At 39.0% G+C, this 15,167-nt stretch overlaps 1 protein-coding gene across 4 annotated transcripts in view; it reads right to left on the bottom strand.

Moving 5' to 3' along the window:
- The window catches only part of DENND1A (DENN domain containing 1A), a 541,897-nt gene that overhangs the window by 349,942 nt on the left and 176,788 nt on the right, over positions 1–15,167 (bottom strand). For 3 of the 4 annotated variants that reach the window (XM_060154381.1, XM_060154382.1, XM_060154383.1), the window contains exons 5-6: positions 12,032–12,151; positions 4,976–5,032 (exon numbers count right to left, since the gene is read on the bottom strand). In XM_060154381.1, coding sequence (XP_060010364.1) covers positions 4,976–5,032; positions 12,032–12,151 — 177 coding nt within the window. The remainder of the gene's footprint in view (positions 1–4,975; positions 5,033–12,031; positions 12,152–15,167) is intronic. The other variant, XM_060154384.1, reaches the window with a different exon arrangement.

Genomic DNA, 15,167 nt, shown 5'->3' with positions numbered 1-15,167 from the left:
GTTTTCCTTAGGAGATTCCAAAAATGGGAATAATTTTAAAAGTTTTGAATATACATTGCCAATTGTTTTCCAGGAATGTTGCATCATTTTCCACCCTGACCCACAGTGTGTATGTGCCTACCTCATGGTCACCAAGTATCATCTTCAAGTTCATGTGACCAGGCTCACACAGATTTGGTTATGTACATGCCCACACAAATCACATCTATGACAATGACATGTGTATGTTACAACTGGTCTATCCTTCTTTTTATAACTCCTGCACTATGTAATGTTGTAAGGTACCAGTGACTACCTTACCAAGATTTTTTGCCTATATTATCTCTAGTCCTCACCCCAAAAAAAGCAGATATGAGGAAATTAAGGCTCAAAAAGAGTCAATGGAGCACCTAAAAGCACACTTCTACATCAGCTGGACTAGGATTCAAGTCCTGCTCTGACTCCAGACCATGCTCTTCATGCCATGCCACCTTACAGCTCATTTTACGTCAGAGATGATCAACTTGCCTCTTCCAACCCCAGCACTGTCTCTTTCTCCAGCAATGCCTCTTTAGACAATGAGGCCAGACTAATCTTTAGGGAAATAAAGAGGGACAACACCTAGATCTCACAGACTTTGTGAAAGGAGAATAGCAAGCTGCATGTCTTCTTTAAAAAGCAAGACGGGGAAGCAGTGTAGGACTAGAAGCATGCTTATACACAGCTGGCAGAACCATAAAATGGCATAGCCACTTTAGAAGACAATGTGGCATTATCCAATGAAGTTGAAGATGTATGTACCCAAGACATTTGGCTATTCAACTCCTAGGTCCATACACCAAAGAACCTAGTGCCTTTGTGTACCAGGATATCTGTTCAAAAATGTTCATTAAAGCCATGAACTGGAAACAGCCCAAATGGCCACCTACAGTTGAATGTATGAACAAACTGTAGTATGGTCATACAATATGGAACACCTATATAGCAAAGAAAAGAAACAGCATAGATAAATCTCAAAAATTAAACAAAAGAAGACTTAAAATAACAATTCCAAATTGTATAATTCAATTCATACAGGTTCCAAGCCAGACAAAACCATACCATATTACTCAGGGATACATACATAGGCGAAAATATTATTCTGGGTGCTGGAAATTTCTTAACTTAGTGATTACTTGAGTATTTGCTACGTAAGTCTGTACTTATGTGAGTATATATAATATATATGTACACTTATGTATACATACTTATGTGTGTACATATAGTTAAAATCAGTGCTCTTTCTCTTTGCAGGTTACAGTTCACAGTTTACAAAAGAAAGGCACAGGGTTGTAGTTAAACACTTACACAGTAGATATAACACACAAAGAAATTTATCAAGTGCTGTTTTATTAGTCATCACAACAAAATTCTCAGTTAGTACTATCCTCAATTCACCACTGAAACAACTGAGACAAAGATGAATGATGGGGGGACTCCCCTAGTGGTGCAGTGGTTAAGAATCCACCTGCCAACACAGGGGATGCACGTTCCATCCCTGGTCCGGGAAGATCCCACATGCTGCGGAGCAACTAAGCCCGTGTGCCACAACTACTAAGCCTGTGCTCTAGAGCCCGCCAGCCACAACTACTGAGCCCACGTGCCACAACTACTGAAGCCCGCGCACCTTGAGCCCGTGCTCCGCAACGAGAAGTCCGCGCACCACAACAAAGAGTAGCCCCCGCTCACCCAAGCTAGAGAAAGCCCACGCGCAGCAACGAAGACCCAATGCAGACAATAAATAAATAAATAAATAGATAGATATTCCTTTAAAAAAAGAAAAAAGATGAATGATGGGTAAGTAAAAATATTTTATATTATTAATCCAATTTTTAAGAAGATAAAAAGAAATCAAATATAGTACCAATGTTCATTCCAATTTAAGTACTAAATCTGAGGAGAGGACAAAGTCAGGGAGTCCCATTGTATGAAAGTTAAACTATCTCTTCAAATAAAAAGACCTGGAAGTATAATCTCTGGGGAATTTTAATAAAGAGAAAAACGATAAAAAGTATTGTTTCCGGTAGTTAGGGAACAATGGCTACCTTTACTTAATGAGGATAATCAACATTTAGTATATTTCCACATACTAATAAAAAAGAAAAAGTACAAATTAAAAATTTCTTTAAAATGATAATGAAAATTACTATATATGTGTTGGTTTTTTTTTTTAAACAGATGATGGTAAAAATCCTGGCTCAGCAGAAAACTGGACACTAGCAAATATAGTTTCTTTAGAGTCTTTTTGACTTGGGTTTTTTTTGTGTGTGTGTGGCTTTTAGTTTTTTATCCCCCCCAAAAACTTGTCATTTTCTTATAGGACTAGAATTTAAAAAATAAAAAATAATTTTTTAAAGGAAACCAGTCATTAGGAGCTCAGGCAAAAAAACTACAGGACACTGAATTTCACTCAACTTCTTTTTCCACCACACGTTTAAATAAGTTTTAAAATGTCAAGTTTTTTTTAGAGCCCAGCATTTTTGCTGCATTTTGGGCTCATTAATACACATAAAGAGCTAGTTAAAATACCAGACTGAATAAATGAACAATGGGACAATTAACCCCACATACAAAGCTCCACCCACCTTACTTCAAAGACATCTGAAATACAATGGATTAGAAACCATAAATAATGCCTCTCAGAATTAATTTTGTAATAAATATTGTTTTATATTATAGATAAGGGATTAAAAGTCTCCATAGTGGCAGTCTAACACTTGTGAATTGAGTTAGAGGACAACTGCCCTTAGTTTTGCTGAAGGTTACTGGTAGTTACATGTCCCATGAATGAGAAATAAACACCTATTCAATTTCCATTGCATACTACAGCACAGAACTTAATTTTACCTACAACGTTTAAAAATTCCCTAAGTTATCTCTACATAAAGTTTTAAGATGCATATACTTTCTTTTCATTCAGAATATATTAAAAATCAAAATTTATATTGCTATATAACTTTAAAAGCATTCCCTATATGCTACATTATTTTTGCAATTTACAACACAACTCACACTAATAAAAAGGATTACTTTGAAGATATGTCAAAGTGAAAATAGGAAAAGGAAAAGTAAACTAAATACATTATTTGTCATTTGATTTAAATAAGACTTTTGATGCTATTTCCATACTTTTATGTTCACTTTTCATAAGTTAATAATTATTCTTCATTGTCAAGAATTGGGTAATAGCTCACACGTTAAGATAAAAAGTAGTTGAGCTTTTCTTTTAAACAAAAATACCAAAGTAATTAGCTGAATGATAAATTCACTGAAACAAATCCATTTTTTAAAAGCATGTTAAGTCTTAGCAAGAAATTTTTTTTAAGATAACTAAGAGCTTCTTCCCCTATAAATCAATCTCACAAAAATAAGTTATACAGTCAAAAAGATTCTCAGGAAAGAATATTTAATGATATGGAAAGATGCTTGCTTACAATATGATAAATGGAAAAGCTAGGTAGAAAACTATATCTACAGCATGATCCCAATCCAAGGAAAGAAACACATCTAGTCATTATTAAAGTCATAAGATGATAGACTGCTTTTCTTACTTTTCTGAAATTTTCTAAAGTCTTCTAATGAGGAAGTATATCTTCATAATCTCAAAAAAATTACAGCTTAAAATAAGTGACTCATAATTGATTGTAAGAATTGTGGGCTCTTCAAACTTCAGATGGCATAATGAGTTTTCTGTTTGAAATGATGTAAAGAGGCACACTATTATCTCAGTCTTCCGGGGCCTTTCCACGAGGGATAAATGTTAGGCCTCCTACTGCTTCTAAAACTGATCATTGGAAGGGCCAGAAAACCTAAATTCAGACTCTTCTTTGTATTCACAAATCTATCTTGCTCTTAAAATAAGAGTGCAGCTTAGATCCAAAGGGCAATTTTAGGTGTGAAGCATATTGAGTTATTTTCCTTTCTACCCCCTGCCCAGTGAAAAGCAAAGATAAGGCTCAAATAAATACATTCTGCTTATTGTTGCTGTTGTAGGAAGGTGGTTTGCTTGCAGGGAGGTCCAATAAAAATTGCTGACACTCAGACTCAACCAAAAAGCACCAACTGGCCTCTCCTATAGAATGTTTTCCCTGTCTCCCAAAAAATGTCCCTCATATGGAATTCTTAAGACTCTCTTTCTCTCAGAAAGCAGGATCAGTTTTACTGGTTTTCCATTCAAACATACCCTGCATCAGATTTAAACAAAACTGTATCATTTTCTTTATAATAGTATGGTTGGATTGTCCACACAGACTGCAATGACGCTGGCCAAAAGCGGATGTGACTTTTTGATGCTAACTGGAGGTTACTGAGTCCTGAAAAACCTTAGTCACAGGTGGTCTCGGGCTTATTCTCCTGAGTTGGAAAAATCATTGCCATATCCTGGACAAGACTCTGGATTGGGGGTCAGAAGACTGCTATTAGCCAGCTAAAGAACTTGGAACAGGTCTCAATTTCATCATATATAAAATGAGGATGAGCTGTAGTACATTATTCTTAAGAGCTCTCTAAACTCACCTCTGAGATCATTCTGCAAAGGCAAACAACTGATCATGGCTCTTTTATCTAAATATGTATGAAGAGAAACAAACTTTTTTCTTTTTGCGGTACGCGGGTCTCTCACTGTTGTGGCCTCTCCCGTTGCGGAGCACAGGCTCCGGACGTGCAGGCTCAGCGGCCATGGCTCAAGGGTCCAGCCGCTCCGCGGCATGTGGGATCCTCCCGGCCCCGGGCACAAACCCGTGTCCCCTGCATCGGCAGGAGGACTCTCAACCACTGCGCCACCAGGGAAGCCCGAGAAACAAACTTTTGAAACCCGTAAAGCTTGCTTAGTGGCAAGAAAATAAAACTTGAAGTTTTGAATCAGACACAAAATAAAGGTATGGCAATAAGCCCAAAGCAGTTGAGAGTATGAGCTCTGGGTTGGATTTTAGGTTCCAAACCAAATTCCTTCACTTACTCTTTGTGAGATCTTGGCCAAGTCACTGTAACTCTTTCAGTCTCCAGCCCTTTATCTCTACAAGGGAGATAATTTCATAAGGTTGCAATAAGAATAAATGAGAATTATATAAACCACCTGGCATATTAAATAAATGCTGATTCCTCCCTTCCCTTCCAAATCCTCTATAGTGAGCTCTCCTGACTTAACTCTATCCATCTACAAAACGGTATAACATTAGCCATCAGCAGCAGTTGCTAGAGGCAGCAAGATGAATAAGCTATGGAGGGGAAACAACAAAAAAGTGCACTCCTGGAGTTCCTAGGGCGGTTTCACTTTGCTGCCCTACACTAAGCTTCGTGAGCATTAGGAAAATGAATGCTCTGCCTTCAAAACAGAGTGAGAAGATACCATGTCCATTGTAATGCCCAACTCATTCAATCTCAAAATGAAAATTTTCTTTTAGCCAAAGTCTTGGATTTGCAAATACTCACAACTCACAGGCTGGTTTCCTTTGTAAAGGACCAGGAGGAGAAAAGAAGCTTTCTCCTATGGTGGGCGGCCCTGAGGCTGGCTGCTGGTGCAGAAGACACACCTGTCCTTCCAACTGTCCAGCTTCCCAGCCCCTCAAACAGCAGGCTGCTAGGAGAGCAAGGGCAATTTTATTTATCTTCCTTTCTCCTCTTTGAAGGTGATTTTCTTAAAACTGTACAGCTTGTTACTATTGTTGAGTTGTGACTCCCTAGAGGATTATACATTTCTAAGCATGAAAGCATCTGTGTGGCAATAAAACATGCAACATTCCCCAACCACTTCATTTTTTTTAATTAAGAAAGAAAAAGTTACGGCCTCCCACAAAGTGATGTTCTGATGAACACATCCCCCTGCAAGCCTTTCAAAATACTCTGAGAAAGGGCCCTAGGCCTAGTAAACCAGAGCCTCTGCAAGCCCCATCCCATGGGTTCAGTTTCTGACAGAGCCATGTGCCAGGACCCACAATGAGTGGAGTTATAATCTGCGTAGCAATCAGGCCTTCTCCCAGTTGACCATCCAGAAAACAACATTGTACCCATCGTACTTTTAAGGGAAGGAATTAAAAAGAAACCAAACAGCCCCAGAGAGATGGAAACACTTGAAAACCAGAGGAAAGTCTTCTGTTAAATAGTATGAAAGATCCAGGTTTCCCAAATGGCATTTAAGGCATTGGGAAGAAAGGCTGATTTCTCCCAGAGGGGCCCCAGCTTTGATGCCCAAACTGCCCTCAAACATCAGGCTGTGCATTTTTGTATAGCAGGATACCCTCAGGCGAGACAACCATAAATAGCTTAAAACAAGAATAGGAGGTTCCATCTGTTTCTGGAGTATTTCAGCAGCACCTGCTTTCAAGGTAAAAATCTGGGAGCTGTCCCCACAGCCTTCCTTCCCAACTCGCCTCCCCATCCCCCATAGACTTATTTTAAACCAAAGCAGCTAAAACACAATCCAAAAGGGCTTCTGCCACTGCACCTGCCTAAGGAAAGAGTCCTTTGATTTTTCTCCTAAACTGTATGTGTTGGAACAGTTAGAGAAGCCAAAGTTCTCAAAACCAGACTCTATTACTTTTAGCTTCTTTTTCTCTGTGAAAACTGAGCTTTCCTGTTTATAGTAGAAATGAGCACAATACAGATGAAAAAAGGATGCGACAGTTGTTCCTGCCATTAAGACAGAAAGTGTTCCAGAAGGAGGATGGTTCTCACTTAACACAATTAACGTTTAAACATAAGCCCACATGCCAATTTGCATGGGAAGAAGGACAATAACTCCCCAACGAGGGCCAAGGAACATATTTCATTAAGGTATAATTTTAAAAAAAAAAACAACTAAAGTTGAGGCTTGAAAATTCCAATCTAAATCAGGTGTTACTCCCAAAGTGATGTGCAGCATCCCTCTAACAATAACCAGAAAATCCCAAGCCTGTGTAGATAGCAATTTCATGTACAAAAGCCACTTTACCCTTGGTGTAAAAACAATATTTCTAACGCCTGCCCCAGACCATCGCATGGCGCACCATTTTCTATGGGATAAATCCAAAATCTTGAGCATGTCCCACAAGGGCTTTCACAGCCTGGCCCCAAGACTTTTATGGCATCATCTCTTGCTATCACCCTCTCATCAGAATTCTCATCATTCTTTCATCTTGCTATACCTTTCATTTCTCTGGGCCTTTGTGTACCAGTTCTCACTGCCCAGTGAGCTTTTCTCCCTTTCTCCTCTAGGCAAGCCCCCATTGATTCTCTAAGACCCAGTTTAACTGGAACCCATCAGCAACACTTTCTCTAATTCTCCAAGTCAGACATGGGCACTGCCTAATCTGTTACCCCAAAGAACCCTACACATACATATTTTTTAAAATAGCACTTATCACATTATATTTTAATTACTTGTTTACAGAGTCCCTTCCCAAAGGTTAAGTGGCTCCTAAGACAGGAAGGGTAGTAGAAGTGAAATGGGAAGTGGGTATCAAAATCAGAGGTGGCCTGGGAACAGTGCACCCAGAAATATATTCTATTTTATATTTGGTAAAGGACAAAAAGTATACATTGTTTTCAGTTTGTAATACCAAGTTCAGAAAATTCAGCTCACCAAAATCTTGGATGAATATGACATCTGAAAGGTTCTCATATGGAGCGCCGGGGCTAGATCCCTGTGTCTATTTTATGGGACCCCGAGGTAAATAAAGGCCAAAGACCACGTGTTATACATTGCTCATTCCTGGTATATACTAGATACAAAGATACTAATTGAATAAAAACTTTAAATGTTAAACTAAAAAAATTTTAGATACCATCTTGATGAAACAAGTTATTTCTTCCCGAAATGTATAATAGGTTCTGAACAATCCTATTTGGGTATAAAGATAGTTACTCAAGCTTTCTCAAGAGCTGAAATAAGATCCCTATATATACAGGGGAAAATTGTAGAACACAAATATTTTTAAAGTTCCTTTATAAAGAGTAAAGAAATTTAATATTGTATGGCTTATCTTCCATAATCTACTCCCCCCAACCCCAAGCAATACAGTTATGGGTTTGAACTCTGGCATTCCTTCTGTTCATCCAAAACCAGAAGTTGGCTATAAATAGCATATTTCATTACAGTTTAAGCCTTGATGGGGCATGTGTTATTTGGGCAATAGAAGCCACAAAAAAAGTGATTTAGGTCACTCTGTCTTATGATATTTGAAAGATTTCAGAGGTAAATACTTATTATATCTTAGATTCAGATGGTGCTATCTAAAAATGCTAAAATACTTTCTCAGATTCCTGGGTTTATAATGAAGAACAACTAACTTACCCGTAACTCCTGTTCTCCTAGCTGGTGCTTTTAATCTAGTATTAACTAGATTATTTAACTAGCAGCTAGTTAAATAATATAATGGTGACTCTCAAGGTAAATTAAAATGCTTTAATAGAGAGAACCAGTCAATTGTGGGAAGAAATAGTGCATTTGACTTTATATACCACGGTACTTTCATTAACAAGACTTATACTTCAGTACAACTACATCTCTGTCAAGGTTAGCTGGTGACAAGAGTTCAAACCAACTTTGAAAAAATGTTTAAAAATAAACTCAGAGGGCTTCCCTGGTGGCGCAGTGGTTGAGAGTCCGCCTGCCAATGCTAGGGGACGTGGGTTCATGCCCCAGTCCGGGAGGATCCCACATGCCGCAGAGCGGCTGGGCCCGTGAGCCATGGCCACTGAGCCTGTGCGTCCGGAGCCTGTGCTCCACAACAGGAGAGGCAACAACAGTGACAGGCCCGCATACAGCAAAAAAAGAAACAAAAAAACTCAGAGATTCAATCTTTCATAAAACAAGTATTACTAACTGTCTACTATGTGCAGACATTCTTAAATACACTTTGGGTGTATTTGTGAACAAAACAAACAAAGGTAAGAATTCCAAGCCTTCATGGAGCTTACATTCTAGGGGGAAGGACAATGCCCCTCACAATGAACCTAATAAGTTATACTGAATAAAGAACCTTTCATTGTGAAATTAAGTTCAAATTTTGTAAATAGTGATGACCTAGTCCTTTATGGACATAATGTCTGTCCACTGTGTCATTGAATCTCCACTGTGACACTCAAAGGTGCACCTCTTATGACTAACATGAATTGTTTGGTAATATGAACCAATAACTGGATTTCATATTTTCTCTTTGAACTAGTGTCCAATGTGGCCTGTCCTCTCACTCAGAGCCCTCAGTACCCGTTTCCTGTTCTTCCAACCGAATGGAACGGATCTCCCTGTCTCTGAAGGCCATGCACACAATATCTTGGTCGAGCACTACACTAAGTGCTGGGGATACAGAGTTGTTTAAGACACAGTCTTTACCCCTAAAGAGTTAACTGTTCAATAGGAGAAAAACAAAGGAAGATCAAGGCTTATGAGTGTGTAACTAAAGTGTGCAAAGCATGCTGGGTGCATCTAGAGGATGGGATGATTACCTCTGCCTGGAGAAGGCTACTCTGAGAAGTGGCCAAGCTGAGTCTGGGAGGATGGGTAAATGTGTGAAGGCAGAAAGGTCCAGTCGCTCATATGGGCCAGGAAGCATATGAGCTTGGGACAGCAGCCAGAAAGAAAGTGACCCTAAGAAGTTAATCCTAGAACAGTGGAGGCTATGTCTGCATGGATGCCATCACTAGGAACTACATCCCTCATGGGAAAAAATGGAAAACAAAAGTAAAGGTGGCTTCCGAGCAGACTTGAGCTATAGTACTAGGCACACTGAGAAAGATGACTGGACCTCAAGACACAGGTTAACTAAAGGAAGGAGACCAAACAGCAAAAGAGGATGATACTTATAATGTAACCCAGACCCAAATCCCACCCATGTTCTCTTGGCAGACTTCTCCACTCTCCACTGGACATGTCACCAACCAGTCATCCAGGGTTAACAGAAACCGTTCCACTCATATGCTAGTCTCGGCCCAGCAATGTTTCCAAACCAAGCACAGGGAAAGTGCCATTTTGTGTGCCCTGTATATAAGCAAAAGGTGGATAAGATAAAGAGAGCCTTCCGCCCTCATGTTAAATACCCATGAAATTCATGTCCCAGGATTCACAGAAGACTATTTTTAACTACAGCCACTATCCTCTGGCACTAGATTATCAACAGTAAGAAGACATTATGCCATGGGGTCGTTCTATGTGTTATATATAGCATATTATAGCATAATCATCTGTCTCCCCAGCTCGTCTTGGGAACTCTTCAAGGACAGGGACTAGCTAATAGTAGGCATTCAATTAAGGGCTGACAAACAAATGAATGAATTAACCCACCAAATTTTCTTCCATAGTTCCAAGCTAGTATAACAGACAGAAAACACACAAATTGCTGTTATTTTTCATTCTAAATGATGACAGCAAGAGGCTATTCAACTAGCTTCTCGCAAACATGAAGTCCATGGCCCTACATGTAGACACACAGAGTCAAACGCCAGAATTGGATGCGAGCAATCTTTAAACTTAAATTTTTAAATAAACAGATTTCCACTCTCTGAAATTTGCTGAGAGAATGCAATAATGGCAATTCAAGAGTCCCCTTTCCCCCAACACACACATCCAAGCTTTGAAAGAAACATCACAACCCAAAACACCATGGGACAAAAACCTTTCTGCAAAACTTCAAGAACGTGGTTTAAACCCTCATCTCCTTTGAATGACTACATAAATATGCAGTGTCCTAGCCAAGGCTGAAATATACGATTAGACAAAAATGGAAGAGAAAATTTTCTTGAAAAAAACACTGTTAAATAAAAAGTAAGTAGTAATTTACATGAGAGTCTAATACCCTGGGCAGGCAATCCTTGGACCTAGACTACTGAGGTGTGCGTGAGCACAGCAGCCTCACAAGCAGCCGGCTTTGTCCCTTCTTCTTAAGGCCTTTCCAGCTGTTGTTCTCTAGGGCCCAAATTAGATGCTATGCTTGATGAAGAAGAAAGTTGATTTCACTGATTAAAAATAATAATGATAATGAGATTTGTGTAGAGAAATGCAGAAGTAGCAGTCCCGACTGACAGTTATCGAGCTCAGGCACTTCGAAAGTCAGCCCTCACCCGCTCATGGTGTGAGGGTGTGTGTGTTTGGGGGGCAGGGGCGGTCTCTTCCTAGTGAGGAGGAGAAGAAAGTGCAGAGACTAGTACACCAGAGAACTACCCTTTCTGGAATTCATAGAGGGTCTGGCCTCTTATCCCCAGCCCCAAGCCTGGAGACCCGGGTTTTGTCAGGGGCGCCTCCCTGCTGTCCTGCCCTGAGCTGTTGCACATGAGCAGAGAGAGACAGGAGGCAGGCCCCTCTGACACCTACTTAACCGAGGCAGATGGGGAGGAGGGTGTGTGGGATGCCTTTACTTCCCCCTCAGGAGGCTCCCAGCAGGAGCCCAGAGCCAGCAGCTCCAAAATCAGATTTCCACACATCCTCCCACCCCAGAACATGCCTTACGTCTCTGGCAGGAGGAAATGGAGCAGTAAGCAAGTATGATTCTAGTGTAGGAAGGGGGTTTTAGAAGACCTAAAGAAGCCTTCTTACAGGATTCTGCACTTTTTTCAAACCTCTACAGAGGGAGCCAAGTTGGGAAACAGTTACTCACTCATTGACCCAAAGGGGGCAGGGGTGTTACTCTGAGAAGGACACAATCAGTGTCTGCAAGACGTCCTGAGCTACAGACACATACTTTATTAATAATCTTACATACACAAAATGTCCAAGGGAAAGCCTAACAGGCTAATTTCTGACAGCTCCAGATAACAGCAGGAGGAACTGAAGCCATGCTGATTCTCCAGCTTCTACACACTCCCCAGAAGCAATGATCCCTTTTCCCACCCAAGGGATGTGATACAAATAAATAAATACAATTATCTGTAGAACTTAAAGTGCAAGGACAACACTGTGAAGTCCTTCGCCCCAAGTGCAGTGACTTTTGGGAAACAGATAGGAAAATAAAAAGAACAGCTGGAAAATTTAATTACAGAAGAACAACGCAAATGCTGACATTGTTTCACAGAACTAGCCAATAGCCAAAGCCATTTTCCTTACCTTAAGATACAGAAGCAACTCTTGGCTCCTGAAGATAAGCGGCAGAACCCGAATCTCTGTTTGCTGTCAATGTCAGTGAGCACAAACGTGAAGTTCTGGCCAACTTGGCTAACTGAGAGGCTGCGGCAGAGACAGAACAAAGGGGAAAATGAATGTGCAGTAAGTTTCCTGATAAAGTATCTAATCACAACAAGTCGTTGAACCTGTAACATTTCCTTTCTCAGTGGAATTCTTTATAAATGAACTTAAAATTTACACACTTCAAGGGAACAGACTGTGAGCTAGTATTTAAAAACAAAAAAATGACAGCAAGCAGTGACCACGTCATCACAGCTACCAAACCTCCTACTTGCTGAGCTCAGGCAGGTGTCCCTGTTGATCACTGCATCCAGTTCTGAAAGGTGCATTCTATTAACCTCATTTTATAGATGAAGAAATAACCTACAGTGGCACTGCCTAAGGTGCCAGCTGGTAAACTGCAAAAAGCTGAATTTTAAACCCAGACCCATCTGACGCCAAAGCCCTCTCTGCCAGCTCGCTGGTAATGATGCTCACTTGATCATTCCTCTAGTTCAGAAAATAACAGGGATTGCAACAGCAGAATTGAAGTACCAGCCACAAAGTTAGACACTTGATATTATACCATCTCATTGACTCTCCCAGCAACCCTGGAATTTAGAAGATGTTCCCATTTTACAGAAAAGGAAACTATAGAACTGAACAGGTAAATAACTGAATCAAGTTCACAGAGCTACTAAGGGGAGGACCTGGAATTCAAAAGAGGGAAAGGTTAGCTGTTATATTCCTAAATTCCTGTATCTTTCATAATTTCCAAATTTATGAGGAATATATTTTATATCTTACAGGACAGAAATAGCAAATGTCTTAACAATGCAAGGTATTTTCTAAGAAACAAGGTTTTAAAGAAAAACATTTAAGATAAAAGCTAAAAATTCCTGCATCAACACAAAAATCAGCAAACCACACATAAAATAGAAAACATCTGCTTCAAAAAATTAAAAAGCATATTACTAATCACATTAATCTAGAAACTCTTTTTTAAAGTTACAAAATGTTTAAAAAATCCACTTTTTAAAATCAGTTTACCAGTTAGCTTAGATTCCTTTTTAAAAAGAAGCTAAATATTACAAACTCTAATACACAAATTTATGCTAACATAATATTTTAGAATGTGACATTGAATTATTCAAAGGAACTCATTAACTAGTATTGTATCTTATACAGAACATATTTTACAAAATATACTCAAATTGATAAAATATTCAAATTGATGCTCTCACCTATAATCTGTTATAAATTGTCAGTAGAAATGAAAAATCATGGTTCACCAGGCCTTTTCCAAAGGCAGACTGAGTTTTTTGATAGGATGTGAATTAAGTTTTCAAATATGGATAGCCTTTTTTTTTCTAAAACTCCCTTATACAGGCCACATAAGAAAATTAAAGAGACTTTCAAGGTATTCCAGAACAAAAGGTCAATGGACCCTACTGGTCATATTAAAGGAAACAATTCCAGCCCTCAAGGAGTGGTTAGAGAGTACAAGAAAATAATTCAGAAAGAAAAGAATGTTCCAACACTCCTTTTTTAACTAGGAAGGTGAACAAAAACAAGGTAGCAATTTAAAAGCAATGTGGTAATAAAACAGGTGTAAGTAAGTAATGCTATCCCTCCACCTTACACAAGCCAGGAGAAGGAACATATTTCTATAAAAGTTATAGAGCTGTCAAGGGGACACCAAACTACCTTCTTATGGCTGTTATGTTTTATCTATAAAGCTTGGATACTGTGTTACTATGGTGATTTAATACTATGTTTTAAAGGGGGATTATATGATTAATTTTAACAAGGTTGAGAACTAAAGATGTGTGAGAAACAGGATTCTAGCTCACATAATTAAAGTGATTGGGGAAAAAAGTGGGCCTCATTGGGGGAGGGGGAAAACCTGCATTATTGAAATATTTAAACCAACAGGTCAGGATGATTCTAAGTTACAAATAAGGTCATGCTTTTATGAAATACTATCATGTGATCATGTAAAATATGACTGTTCATTATTTTAACTCAGGGTTTGACTTCACTTCTAGACTGTTTAAAAAGAAGCATCCTAGAAGGAAAGGGTATTGATAGGACTAGATGAAAAGAAAACACCCAGGATTTCTAGGAAAAGGACACAGAAGGAACACAACTTGGTTTGTGATTTGAATGTCATTAATTTCTCTATTATCTTTTCACTACCTTTAAAAAGGCTGAAAATTCTTTCAGCTACATTGTAGGCTCAAAGAAAGATTCATTACTCATTTACTTCGTTCAAATCCCAATTCAATCACTTGCTAACTGGGCCTTAATTTAGCAAGTTACTTAACCTCTAAGTAGCTCAGTTTCTTCTGGAAACTACCACCCAACCCAAAGCATATTTGAGGAATAAGTGAGATAAGCATTTGGTATAAAGGCTAGACCATTGTAGGAACAATTAATAAAAGAGATACAAGCTGCTACCAATCTGAATGAAAACTAAAATTCATGTTAAAATCATCCATTTGCTTAGAATCTTCCTGACTGACTCAGCTTTGTAATACTTATAAATGGAGGAAGGAAGGCTGCCTTTCAGCAAGGGGGAGTCCTCTGGGTGACCAAGTGAGTTACTCATTCTTACATTAAAGTGAAAAAGATTCTTTTTGGGGTGCCACAACTTAGAAGGGGACACATTATTCTCAGTTGATTCACCTTTTAAATTCCTAGTAGGGTGAAGTACAAGTCATTAAAAGCCCCAGACCATTAAACTCTAAAATATTTTTTCCTTGGACACTCAAATTAACAGTCAAATTGAGTTCAGATTAACTCAAAGGAGTCTGAATCTTCAAGGAATTTGTCATTCCCTCTCTACTATTTCTCCATAAAAAATGACTTTGGGGAAAGAAAGGGTTGGTTCCCTTAAAGGCTGCAGTTTTTGTGATTACCTCCAGGATCAGAATCCGTGCATTTTTTACAGGAATCAGAGATTTCATGATGATTAAAGGTAGTGGGAATCTTAGAAACCATCTTGTCCAATTCTCTTGTTTCATAGATGGGGAAACTGAGGCTCAGGGTGTTTTGTTGTGATGGTGGTTTGGGTTTG

The sequence above is a fragment of the Lagenorhynchus albirostris genome, chromosome 7 (genome assembly GCF_949774975.1).
Source record: "Lagenorhynchus albirostris chromosome 7, mLagAlb1.1, whole genome shotgun sequence".
Lineage (NCBI taxonomy): Eukaryota > Metazoa > Chordata > Mammalia > Artiodactyla > Delphinidae > Lagenorhynchus > Lagenorhynchus albirostris.
This window is presented reverse-complemented; position numbering and strand designations above follow the sequence as displayed.